Source organism: Ailuropoda melanoleuca, chromosome 2, assembly GCF_002007445.2.
Source record: "Ailuropoda melanoleuca isolate Jingjing chromosome 2, ASM200744v2, whole genome shotgun sequence".
NCBI classification, from domain to species: domain Eukaryota; kingdom Metazoa; phylum Chordata; class Mammalia; order Carnivora; family Ursidae; genus Ailuropoda; species Ailuropoda melanoleuca.
In genome coordinates, this window is record NC_048219.1 from 169,986,118 (window position 1) to 169,999,584 (window position 13,467).

A 13,467-nucleotide genomic window follows, 5' to 3' on the forward strand; every position below is an offset into this window, starting at 1 on the left:
CAATCTCAAAACCTTGTGATTTGTGCAGAGTTTTAGAAAAGGAGCACTCTTAATAGGAATGAACAAGAGTTTTAATCAACCATCATATAGCTAAAGAAATGGACACCTATTTCAAGCATTCTTCATATATTGTCAATTTCAGAAGCGGAGCCAGGGATGGAGGCAGCTGTCACCGCTGGCCATTTTACTAGAACTGTGGGTGGACATCTGCTTCTGGTCTCAGAACGTTCACTTCTTTTGCAGAAGCAAAACCAGTCTAAATGCCCCACAAAAATGAACAGTAAATTTCTAATGAAAGGAATGTGTGATCAGATTACTAATTTTTCTTTATGAATTTTATCCTAGCCTCTATGCGTACCACAAAATCCTTTGGCAACAAGACAGCACAGGAGTTGAAAACTTCCACTCTGCATATTAAAAAAATAAAGTTAACAATTCAATTCCAAGGAGATACAAGGAAGACACTTAGCAATGCTTTAAAGGAAAAGAACATTTCTTCGAGGTGTTTTGGGTTTTTTTTTTTAACTTTTGATTATATAGCAAGTTCTTATACTTGTGAAGCTATGAAAATGAAAAGGGGCCTCTGATTAAATGAAATAGAAATTGGCTTGTAAAAAGACCTCCAATACGACATGTAACAATTTCAAATGCAACTTCTGGTTGTATCTCAAGGTTCTAGATACCATATTAAGCTCACATACCATTTAATCGATCCATAGCTATTACAAATATTAATCACTGTTGGTCTCACCATAAAGAACCATGAATATATCTCTCTAGAGTTCTTAATAAAATATAAGATCTATTTTTAAAAATTACTATTTAAATAACAAAGGGGGGGAATGCCTACCCTGGATTTGTAGCTTTGACCTATATCCAGGCAAAGGAAATTATACCCAAAACAAGGCTACTTCACAGCAAGATTTATTAATACATCCAAAAGAAAGAAAGAAAAATCATTTTGTCACACTATATACAGATAATACATACAGTGTTTTATACACATATTACATCAGTTTTTACACAAGAAAAATATACATAAAAATGTAAACTTTTGTATACAAAAACCCTTAAACAAATTAAACAAGGACCAGATAACAAAAGGAGACCAATCCATTATTATTTCATCAAATTTTTAAAACAGTAATACAGTACATTCATTGAGATATATATGGAAAATGTGAGCCATCTCTTCATGTTTAAAGGGAAATTACAAACCAACAGCCCATCACCTCCCAAATGTGGTCCCCCCCAGCAACAGCACACTCAATGCCATAGACACGCCTTGCCGTCACAACTGGGGGGCTCTTAACCAAACCTGCCCACCTCATCTTGCCTGCTAGTCTGTGCAGAAACGGGTGGCCCCTTAGCTTTTGTGCATAAAACTAAGCTTCTTGCCACTATTCACGCAAATACAGACAAGATTCTTGGTTTGTAAGTTCCCTTTAAGCAGCTTTTTTTGTAAGTATTTTTAATGTATGGCCTGTTAACACATACTTGTGTGCCAAGGTGAATGAGAACACTGAAAAAGAAGGGCTTTGAGAACTGCTAGTCCTTGCTACCGTGCAGTTACTTTTTAAGAAGAGATTTTTAAAACTGTGCAACATGTCTGTCCCTTACTGGATCCAAAGAAGCTACCACCTCACCTTTGATTTCCCACTGCAACTTGGTTTCAATTTACACCTCAGTACTCCAGTTAGTACCATACAACCGCCAAGAGGCTTTGTTAAAGGCTGCTTCTGATATCAAGTTCCAGCTAAACTACTCTATGCAATCACTCAGGCCCCAACCTCTCCATTCTGGGCTTGGGGGCAGGCGGTACTCTTTCTTCACTGGTTTTTGTTGTTTTTTTTTTGGTAACGTCTTAGAATTTAGGACTGTCCATCTACGTTCCTCTCTCTGTAAGGTCTTGAATGTAATCTGCCACCAACTCATCACAAAATATTTCATGTTTTTTTCTTCATAGTTTTTCATTGTGTGTCAAATTGATGTACTAATGGAACAGCAAATGCTTGGGGACTAAGAATTAAATCTATGGCAAGTGCATGCAGACTTGGAGTTCTTGAAGAAGAAAAAAAAAATGTCTGGGAAGACCTTTAACGAAATAAATGCAAAACAAGCTGAAGATAGCTTCATGAGAGTGACTTCTCTCACAGTTGAATTTTCAACAAGGCAGAATAACAATTAGGTGCTATATTTCCCTGCAGCTAGAGTGTAGTTAACTTCCCCCAGGCAAAATGATCTCAATGATCATTATTTATTAATGAAAGGAAGAGGCAGATTGGTGAATTAAGTTGATCTAGAAAATGGTGGTTGACATACACTAATGGAAATGTTAGGATTGCTTTATAACTGAAATAAACAGGCTGGTTGGTGGTACATCTCCATTTCAGAGGGAGGAAAAACGCACCACGCTCCTCAAGTGAATCCCCAGCTCTCTCTTTCTCCCATGGGACAGATGGCATTTTTAAAAATGACAGTCTCCCTTTCAGTTAAAAAAAAATGTAACAATAAAAAGGAAAAGGAAGATAAATAAATAACGTGTGGATGTCTTTAGATGAGACTTTTAAATGTTCTTTAAATAATTTTCGATAATGTATTTTTAAATCATTACATACAACTGCCATTGCAGTGACAATATTCCAGTAGGGGCAGCATTTTGCTAAATGTAAAAGATTGCCATTTAAAACTCATACATATACATGTGTATATACAGTATATCAACACTAGTTATATACATATATATCTAGAAAGCAACATTTCATTGCCTTTGAATATCTATATATTCACTCCCACAATATATACGAGACATACTGTGTGAGTATATACGAAAGTATACGTACACATGCTCAGACATGTATATATACACTTTTGTCTGTGTGTGCGTAAGAGCTTTAAAGGCACAATAGATAGGGATGCAAGTTTTCTAGAGAGCTGCAGCAAAGTTAAAACAGAATGCTACAAATGTGAGAAAAGTCAAAAGGAAATATAGCAAAATTCATTACGTGATAATTCGTTGAAGCGGTGTCATCGTGAGTAAAATGAGTTAGTTCTAGAATTCAAGAGGCTTGTGTGTGACTTCGTATGCTTTCCATTAAAATGAAAATGGTAAATTTATGATTGAGACACAAAGTAGAGCACATTTTTAAATGACAAATTGATGACAAAAAAATGAGAAAATAAACCTAACACTTATCAGTACTAAAATCATAATTACATTCTTTTCCAACGTGAGTGACATGTCCCCAAATTATCTAGGTAAAACTTTGAAATTAGTCTTGTTTGAATGTTGGTTTCTTTGTTTTTGAGACAAAGATGAATGCCCAATCCTCAAAATTACCATACAAAGTACTACCCAAACTGACATCTTCTGGAAAATTTCAGAGATAAAGATCTTTAAAAGAAAAGACTGAGAAGTTAACAAACTATGCTTAAGCCAAATGCTCCTGGCAGAGAGGACATCATAAAGGGGGAAAAAATACAATGAAGTGTGATGAGAGATAGTCTGACTGAGAAGGCAGTGAAGATGAAGAACTGGCGAGTAAGAATAGTTCTAGCAGGAATTCACTTATAATAACCATAAACAAGACTATAATCCAAAGGACTTCCATCTTGGTATGCACTGAAAATGGACTCCAGGCTGTCATCTCCTCTTGCTTACAGAATAATCGAGTTCTCCATAGACGTATAATCTTGCTTAACAAAGGCTGTTTATCTATTACACACACACACTGTTTTAGGGAAATATATGTATATAGCTTTATCTATACACACACATATACATACGTGTATATATAGATTTATACAAATGTATAAATAAACATAATACTTTTCAATCTTTCCATTGACAAGGCAAGTTCACATTCAGCAAAGTGCCACCACATCCCATATACACATCTCTGTACAGATATACACAAAAGGGTCTATCTTCACCCTTCAATCAGGGGGAATTTATTCTAGCAAATCCCATTAACCAGTAACTGAAGGGAGAAATGGCACCAGTACAAACTCCCTTCTTTCATTTGCATGCATATGTACAAGAAATATGCAGGTTTTTTTTTTTTAATCCATAAAGCAAGAGTGAATGAAACTGGGAGTTGCAGAAATACAAGTATAAAAGGAACGACCTGGAGAGCTTTCCTAGGTCTTGGCTACACCTAAGATGAATGCAGCTTCAAAGAGAACCACAAATTCTGGTATATTCTCAGAAGTTGTCTTGACAGATATCAAAGTACGTGATCTTTTTATATTAAAAATAAATGTGATTGGAGCATTTATTTAATAACAACTCTAGTTTTGGCTGTTAGACCACCAGATACTCCAGTAATGAATGTAGAGCAAAATGACAAAACTCAAAATATAGGAACGTATTTTTTTAATTCTATATGAATCAGGTAAAAGTCAAGGGTAGCACAATTTTTCCTATAACCAAAATACGGGGGGTTGGGGGCACACTAACTTCATAAATAATAGTACAACTAAGTAATATTTTTTTTAATTTTTCTAAATAACTGAAATCATCCCAGCTTTGAAATATGCATGGTGAAATGATCCCACCAACTCTTCCAACAAAGCAGTCCCTTCAAAAAATGGCATTCTTTATAAAAAACCTATTAATTTTCTTAACTTCACCAAGAAAAGATGATCAATAAGATTTTCTAACTCAAAATACGAAGAAATCTATTATTAACATAAAAAAAGGTTGTTTCATCTGATCTGGTCCCATCACCCCAGTACATAAACACAGCTCATGTCTGGTTTCTCTCTCTCTCTCTCTCTAATATTTTTATGCTCAAAAGTGAGAGGCTGGTCTTAGTCATTTTAAAAACATAGCATAATATAAGTTAATCAAAAGGTTAAAATAAAATGCACATGATATCAGAGCTAGCCTTTTAACATAAGATAGCATAATGAAGAATTGGTGTATTTATACTACAGAGACAGTAAGAAAATAACTCTGATAGCCTCATCTAAATAAATCGATTTCTACAATACATTCTGTTACCTTCCTCTATTTTTACCTAAGCACACATTCATCTCTCACACACACGTGCCCCCAATGTATATTTTTGCATGTGTGTAAAAACACAGACAGAGACATGCACACAAGTAATTTAATTCTATTTTTAAGTCACAGTGGGAATTCCTTAGTGAGGAGGGATAAAAAGTTCCTGAATAAGACACTGAGAACATGTAGATTTATTATTTTCTCTATTTTACTTCCCAACTTACAGAATAAACTGTAAATTAAAGAATAAATCCATAGGAAACAAAAGAGGTCTTAAAAACTTAGTTTACAAATTCCAGCTACAGTAGTTGGGAGTTTTGCTTCATCTATGTATTTCTATTTACCCTGTAACTAAGCTTCTAGCCATCTTAAGTGTAAACCACAGATCATTTACTAAAGAAACACGATTCCCAACAGTTCTATGAGCAGTAATAAACGGTCTAAAGGTGTTTTACATTTTGAGGCCCCGGGATATCCTTTTATTTTATATATCTGCAAGGTAGCAAAGGATAGCTATACACCTTGACACGGCAGAGATCCAGTGTAAAAAGGTGCTTCACTAGTTTGTTTTGTCAAAAAAAAAAAAAAAGCTCATATATAATTTTTTAAGCTATTAAAACACATAGGCAACATAATTCATTACACTCAATACAGCTTTAGTATAAAACTTATAATTTATGAGGTGATGTTAATAGTATAAATTAATATACCTTTTCTCTTAAAATCTACAATAAGTATTCTGAAAGCTCATTGGGGAAGGAAATTTTTAAATAAAACATTTAAAGCTGTGCGTGATGGGAAAGGATTCTGTTTGCTGAAGCGGAGATGAGAGCCTGAAGGAGAAAGGAAAAAAGTCCTACGCAAGACACGGTGGGCTACGAAACCGAACGTTTTCTCTTTCTTGCGCTCTCTTCAATGATGAGTCACCTTTAGTTTCTTTTAAAACTATTTTCTTATTTTAAAAACTGCCCTAATTTCCACAAGGAATCCCTGAGACATACTCAACACTATACAGTGAAAAGAACAATCACTGTGAAGAGGGACTGATTTCAACCCTTCCGAGCAGATGAAGACAATGTCACAAGCATCCAACTTCCCATCACTTGCACACTCATCTGCTGGAGCCGAAGGGGCCTTAACAACACAGGGTGGAGTCAGTTCAGGGCAAATCAGTCTATTCCCCAAGCAAAAGCAATGGCATGGCATTTTGCTGCACTGCAGGTTGAACATTTTTCCAAGGGGATCTCTGGGTGCATATAGAGCTTACTTCAGTGGTCCCCAGCTCAAAAAAACAAACAAAAACAAAAACAAAACAAAAACAAATCAAAGAGGCAGCTTCTATTACTCTTAGGCCAGGATCAGGGCAGATCAGATCAGGGGTGTGTGTGCAGACTTGAGGACCTGGGCGGGGGCAGGCTGAGGCCAGCAGGCAGGAGGGAAAAAGGAAGGAGAGCTGGGCTGCCCGACCAAGCTTACTTACTAAGAGTTAGACAGCTTTTCTCTTACAACATTGTTTTTCAGACTCAACTTTAGATACTCCCAAACCCTGCCACTCAAAGTAGTCAAACATTCCCAAGATGCGAGAACCTAGTTTCCGGTAAAGAAAGTCATACCAAATTTGCTCTCTCCGAAATGCCACCTGTCCTTTATTGGCTCTGTATCACAGTGCAGAGAGAGGGAAGCAAACAGAAATTAGAGCTGAAGGGAAAGAGAATTTTTGCCATTTCAAAATGAGGCTCTCTAAGTCGGCCCCACAATTTTTGCATTCATGACACTGGTTATTAGGAGACGTAATTATTCACTTGTATTTTAGGTTTTCTTTCCTAACTCACTGGTCAGGGGGAAATGTTCAACAGATACCCAAGTATGTTCTTCACTGGTATTTTATTTCAAATCTTTTGGAAGATAGCATTTAACATGCTACTTTCATCTACTACGCATGGATTCTGGTTCCCTCTAGAATAGGATACTGCAAAGCTCATAAGGCTCCAGATATTAAGAAGTCATTGTTTAACCTTTCTACAGAATGCGAGCAAAGATTCCGTATTTTCAAGGTATTGCTAGAGGAGAAAAAAAAAAATCTATGTTCTATCACATATATATTTCCACCTCCCACCTCACCCCCGAGAAATCTATTTCTCATCGGGAAAAAAATCCTTGGAACGATGTAGGTGTTGGTGATGAAAGAGATATAGATGAAGACTGTTCAGTATGACTGCATTTTCCTCTAAGGAATCCATGAAATCGCCTCATTCCCCTGCAGAGTTCTGCTGACCATGCCGAAGACCGCTGTATTAGATTAATCTATGTATTCCAGAGTAAAAACAGAATTTAGTAGAATGTTAAAAGGCTAAAAAGAAAGAGGTTGAAGAACCTGAAAACTAGATATCTAAAAATATTTTTTAAATGAATTCCAAACCTATTACCTAGTTAGTGTTACGAACACCCTCATGTTTCTGCAATGCCAATCCACAGCAACCTACCGCACTAACTTGGAGAAAAGGCGACCGCCTCACACCAGCATCGCTGATGCTGGTACGCGCGCCCTCAGCACCCCCGGTGCAGGGGCGCAGGAAGGACTGCAGGCGAGTAGCATGAACCGACGGCCTGGGAGTTACCGGCGTATGCTCAGTCTAGGGCCAACAGATGAAAACTGGATGGTACAGGGCCATGTGGCTGGCTCAGCCGGGAGAGCATGTGATTCTTGATCTCAGGGTTCTGAGTTCAAGCCCCACGTTGGGTATGGAACCTACTTAAAATTGAAAACACACACACACACACAAAACCCCGAATGGTACAAGTCAATAGAAATATAAATTCTTTCACGTAAGAAGAACGCTTACAGGTTGGGCATGATCACAGACACCGTTTCCTTCCAAATCAAAGCACTGTCCTTGCCTCTGGGTTGTGATCATGCGCTGCGAACGAGCTCTGATAAGGAAAAGCTTTAGTGTTAGTCACAGAAAGTGAGGATTCTCAGCTTGCAGTGGAGAGATTGGGCTTGTTGAAGAAATAAATCTTATAAATAAGTATTTGGCAAAGATAAAGTATTAGCTTTCTTTAGCCTGACACCACTCAAGACGGTAACTACAATTTTAAGGAAAAAGGAAAACAAAAACAAAACCAAAACCACATTTTCCAACTTGATCTCCATACCTACTATTTGCTTCTCATTAAATTCTAATCTTCTCGGGGAGGGACACAGACACATTGCAGCGCCTGCCAGCATGAAATCACTCAGGAAGTCATTTATAAAGGAGTTCTAGCTCACATGGTAGGTTACTAGAGAGGGGAAAAAATCCTTCACCGTATAAGCTATGTGACGACAATAACAAAATTTTCCATTGCATAGTCTGTCGTTTGGTGGGTTAAGTGTAATTGCTATTTACTACTGTGAATTGTTTACTAGCTACATAACCTACGCAGATGTGCAAATTACTAAGCCATTTTTACAGAGAAAAAAAAAACAATGTCTTAAGTACTTTAATTAAAATAATATTAACAATTATGTAAAGAGAGTAAAGGAGAGAAAACACATCTTTTTTTTGACGCTCTAAGATCACAGCCAGTGAGTATCATTCCTTAGAATGGAATTCAGATTCTCCAAGCACAGAATGTATCCATGAACTGCAGCAACTCTGTAAATAAATCACATTAACATGATCTAACTGGCCTTTATAAATGGTCCCTAAGAACTGCAGAAAGAGTGCACTTCTCTGCCACTATTTCTCATGAGTTTCACCCAAGAATGAAAGCTAGTTTCCACCTAATTAGGACCTTACATAAAATTTGTTTTTGATTCCAGTATTGCCTTACGATAGCATAAGTGCTATTTAAAAGACACAAATTTTCATATTTCTGGAGAGAAAGACACTGCATTCCTTTCCCTACACATCACCAGCAAAGCCACTACTAACAGACTAGAACTGCTCCACGTTAGCTAAAAGAAACACGTGAACAGCTATCTGGGGGCTCACAGATGTTCTTCTCTCTTCCGAAAAGGGACTCACAAGCCGCAGCAAGAGCACAGCAAATTGCAAGCTTGGATGTTGGTTCTGAAGGAGATGAAATGAGAGGACAAATTTGCTTTTTTTTGCTAATTCCTCAAACCTACACTGGTACTTCCTACAGGTGCCCCTTCTTCAGCTATCCCTGTGGGCATCTAAACTGACTCGAAGTTTTTGGTGTGAAGCTGAAACTGGCAACATTCCTGATCATTTCATGCCTCCTTACTAGAAAGCAGGAAAGGCTTTTCAATGCACATAAAACAGAAAATTGCTAACAAGAAAATGTGCAACTTACTGCAAACTCAGTTTTGATAACTGAAGAATTTTAAGCAGCTACCACGAGGGACAAAGAGCCAGAAAAGTTCAAACCAACTACCCATGACTTTCCCTTTGCTGTCTGAGAAGGGCTGGGAGATAGGATAGTCAGCGCGCTGCTCTGCTACAGCCTTGAATTAGTACACAATGAGACGAGATCGAATTGCTGGGAACAGACAGTGATCTAGGGATGGTTAGAATGGGATGTGAAGAGTGGAGCAAACTAAGTGATACTTCTGAGCAGAGGTAACTACTCGTAATCATTTCATTACAGTACATTAAAATAAAAAAGCTTACTAACATAGGTTCACAGGTGAGAAATACTCGAATTATCTGTCCTCACCATTCAGAATAGAAATTTATGGTGATACCAAATATAATTTTGCTTTGTGACATAATTTATAATTTAGAAATTTCTCAATCTGCAAAAAATGCAAGGCTATTAAAAAATAAATCTTCCAATCAATTATCATGATTAAAAAAAAACTAAATATATTACAAACGTATTTTTGGCCCACAAAAAGAAAACTTCAATAAATACAAAACAGGGCATATAATGATTTCATACAGTCATGTGACATTTCCCCTCCATAATCTCAGGCACGCGGTATCTGCATAATGCCTGCTGACCGCCATCATTCCTTTAAAAAGCAGAGAAAGAAAAGCTTTCAAAAGAAGGGACTGGTTAGAATTAGCATGGCATAAAGAAAATACATATAGGAAGTAGGAAAATACATCCAAATCTTTACCTATTGAAAAGGAATTAAGATCAAATATTCCCTGACAAATGAATTATTATATCACATCATTAATAGATATGTTCTCTCTACTCATCTTTTAAAATATATATATGTAAATTAGACTAGACTCAGGTATAAATAGCCAATGGTATCTCAGGGGACAGTGAAACTTCTCAGCAAAAGCAGAGCATGGATGTCTTTAGAATCTAGTCCCAGCCTTGGGGAGGGGGCAGGGAAGAAGGCAGGTAAAAAGAAACCTCACAGATTTATTTCATAGTCACCAACTTACTAAACTACCCAGTCTGATTTTTAACCCTAAAATCCTGGTACTTAAAAAAATTTCCCCAAACTTCAACCCAAGTACTTTAATTATTTTAGAAGTACCAAAGGGTGGGTACAATTTAATTTCCATATTCTGCTTTGAAAGAAACTTTAAAATGTGCATCCTTCAGATATTACACATCACTTCACAACTGGTACATTGCTTCTACAAGTGTCTTCGACATTTTACAAATCTTACCAAAGAATCACTATGTAAACATGAAAAAGTCGAAAGTAAAAGACGGATCAAGGAGTTCAGAGATCCCATCTTTCCAAATCTAACTGACCTATCCTGCTTTTCACATCAAAATATGGTCTTGTTATAATTACATCTTGTGAATGTATTCCATGAGAGAGGGCTGGAGAAACACAACGCGCATCTAAAAAGGCAAAGGAACCACCAGACCTCAGAATCCCAGCAACCCTGCGGTCACTCCGCGAGAGCTTTCCGTGACAGCCCCGTGGCCCCGACATGAATTCGCCTTTCTCCCTTCTCGGATCACCGAGCAGCGGGGCCGTGCAACTGGCATCATCAGCCCACCACCCTCTCTACGCGGGAACTTCGCTACTTCGGGGCAAACGACCAACCTGATGAGGGTTCTGAGATGTGGGAAAGAAGTCAGAGCCTTATCCTCGTTAAGAAAAAAAATAATAATAAAACAACAACAACAACAACAACGGGACAGCTGCTTCCTGCCCTGCACAAAAACACACACATGGGCGCACACATACACACAGGCGGTCAAAAGACTAATTTTTTTTCTTTTTAATTGAACATGATCACAATTAGGAATGGAATCCTGGCCTCATGTGGTGTCAAGCAGTTGGTGCTAAGTCAGAGCCTCGATCTGCCCTCTACGCACCATCTGCTATCGCTTACACAGGAACTCAATGAACAGGACCATTCAATCTAGAACCACCTCCATAAAGACCTGGTCATAGAATGGAAAGCACTGATCTGAATACTAGGAAATAGTAAAGGGCACTGGTAATCTGAGGTATCTTCCACTTCTAGGACTTGCTGCTAAAAATCAATTCTATCCAGTCACTGTGCTGAGCCACTAAGGAAACCATTGGGGTAGAGTGAACCTGCCAGGAGGGAATGAGCACCAGTGCAAAGGAGCACATGTGAACACTGAAGCAAGGTCCACCGCAGGCTTACTTGTGGAACTGGAAAAGGGAGTTCCCCTTTAGTCCCCATCTGTTATTTTTAAAATCTTCTTTAGGAAAAGGGGGAAAGGGATGATAAACAGGAAACAAAGATAGAAAACACCAGGTTCCCCACCTGCCTGCAACACACAGACACACTCAGTTAGGGGAGGTAAAGGGAGAAGATGCATTATTGGTACTTGTAGCTGTGGCACCTGTTACTGTGAAGCCTGTAGGAGGGGCTATCGAGCTGTGGCTGGGCTGCAGGTCCTTAGGAATGCCACTGTGAGAACTCAGCTGGTGGCCAAAGGCTGCGCTGAACTGAGGGAGTTGCTGCTTGGGAGAGGTGGAGGCCATGAGTTCAGCAGAAGGCCCCATGCCACTGAAGCTGGTCTGCGGTAACCCCGGAAGCACGCTGGAGCTGCTGGGGGTCACGGTGGCGAAGGCAGGCTGTGTGGTCTCTGAGTTCGAAGTGGTGGGTGGCGTGGATAGGGAAGTGGAAAGAAGATGTCCATCTGCGCCGAGAAGGTTGCTAAATGGAGAGGGATCTCCAAGGTTGACAGGGAGATTGCCCCAGTGAGTTCTGGGGTTTACGACTCCTCCAAGTGGCACCTCGAGTTGGGTTGGGAGCAAGTGCTGCGCCATGATGGGCATCTCTGCTGAAAAGGTAGCTGCCATATTATCACCAGAGTAAGATGTCGTGTGGGGAGAGGTGATATGGTCACTATAGGGAGACGGCACGTGCTCACTATCATAATGGCTTCCATGGGGCGAGGAGTGTGAATGATCACTGCTGTATTGCTGTCGTGAGGTGATTAGGTCATCTGCCTTGCTCAGCAGCTGGGCAGGATGTGGCCTCTGGGAGGCATGGCTGCCATCATGTAGTCCATGAAACTGTCCTGGGAAGGCTCTCTCCCCAAGTGCACTCTGGCTGATCAGAGTGGCAGAAGTAAGGCCAACGTTGGCTGGGGCAGAGAACTGCCCCTGGATCTGCCCTGCCAGGGGTGTAGGTGGGTTAGACAAGGTAGCAGAACGGAGCAGGTTCTCATCCAGCTCTAGACTAGAAAAATTATCATGTACTATGCGCCCATTCAACAGCTCGCCTAGGTCCGTGTTAACTTCTCGGCTCAAGGACTGAATTCCTGAAGCTCCCGTACCTGTGGCGAACACCCCTATTCCTCTGTCTGACAACTCCTGGACTGGCACACCATCTGACTGGGCAAGTACCCCAATGGTACTCAGGCACTCAAGAGAAGTTACAGCCTGCAAGGCCCGTTCAAGTTCCTCGGCCTCTTCGGTAGTTGGAAGGAGGTCTCCATTCTTTCCTGAGTAAAACAAAAGCCATCAACAATCAGCAGAGCTTTTACTGGTCCCATACCACAAAAACCATACATCTGAATTATTTTTTAACAATATTCTATTACAGGCGCGCCTGGGTGGCTCAGGCAGTTGAGCTCTGACTCCTGATTTCCCCTCAGGTCATGATCTCAGGGTCATGAGATGGAGCCCCATGTCAGGCTCCATGCTCAGTGCCTAAGTCTCCTTAAGTTTCTCTCTCCCTCTGCCCCTCCGCCCTGCACGCTCTCTCAAATAAACAAACAAACAAATCTTTAAAAAAAAAATGGGTGCCTGAGTTAAGCGTCTGCCTTCAGCTCAGGTCATGATCCCAGGGTTCTGGGATCGAGCCCCGTGTCAGACTCTGTGCTCGGAGGGAGTGCTTCTCCCTCTCTCTCCCTCTCTCTCACCCATGTACATGCTCCCTCTCTCTCAAGTAAGTAAAACTTAAAAAAACAAAAAAAACCACAGGCACCTGTGTGGCTCAGCTGGTTAAGCGTCCGACTCTTGATTTCAGCTCAGGTTATGATCTCAAGGCCATGGGATCAAGCCCCGCTTGATTCTCTCTCCCTGTCCCTCTGTCCCTCCCCCC

At 39.8% G+C, this 13,467-nt stretch overlaps 1 protein-coding gene across 10 annotated transcripts in view; it reads right to left on the reverse strand.

Moving 5' to 3' along the window:
• Positions 1-908: 908 nt before the first annotated feature.
• The window catches only part of INO80D (INO80 complex subunit D), a 66,929-nt gene continuing 54,370 nt past the window's right edge, over positions 909-13,467 (reverse strand). For all 10 annotated transcript variants that reach the window (XM_034655041.1, XM_019801012.2, XM_002920495.4 and 7 more), the window contains one exon: positions 909-12,865. In XM_034655041.1, coding sequence (XP_034510932.1) covers positions 11,700-12,865 — 1,166 coding nt within the window. In that variant the 3' untranslated portion in view covers positions 909-11,699. The remainder of the gene's footprint in view (positions 12,866-13,467) is intronic.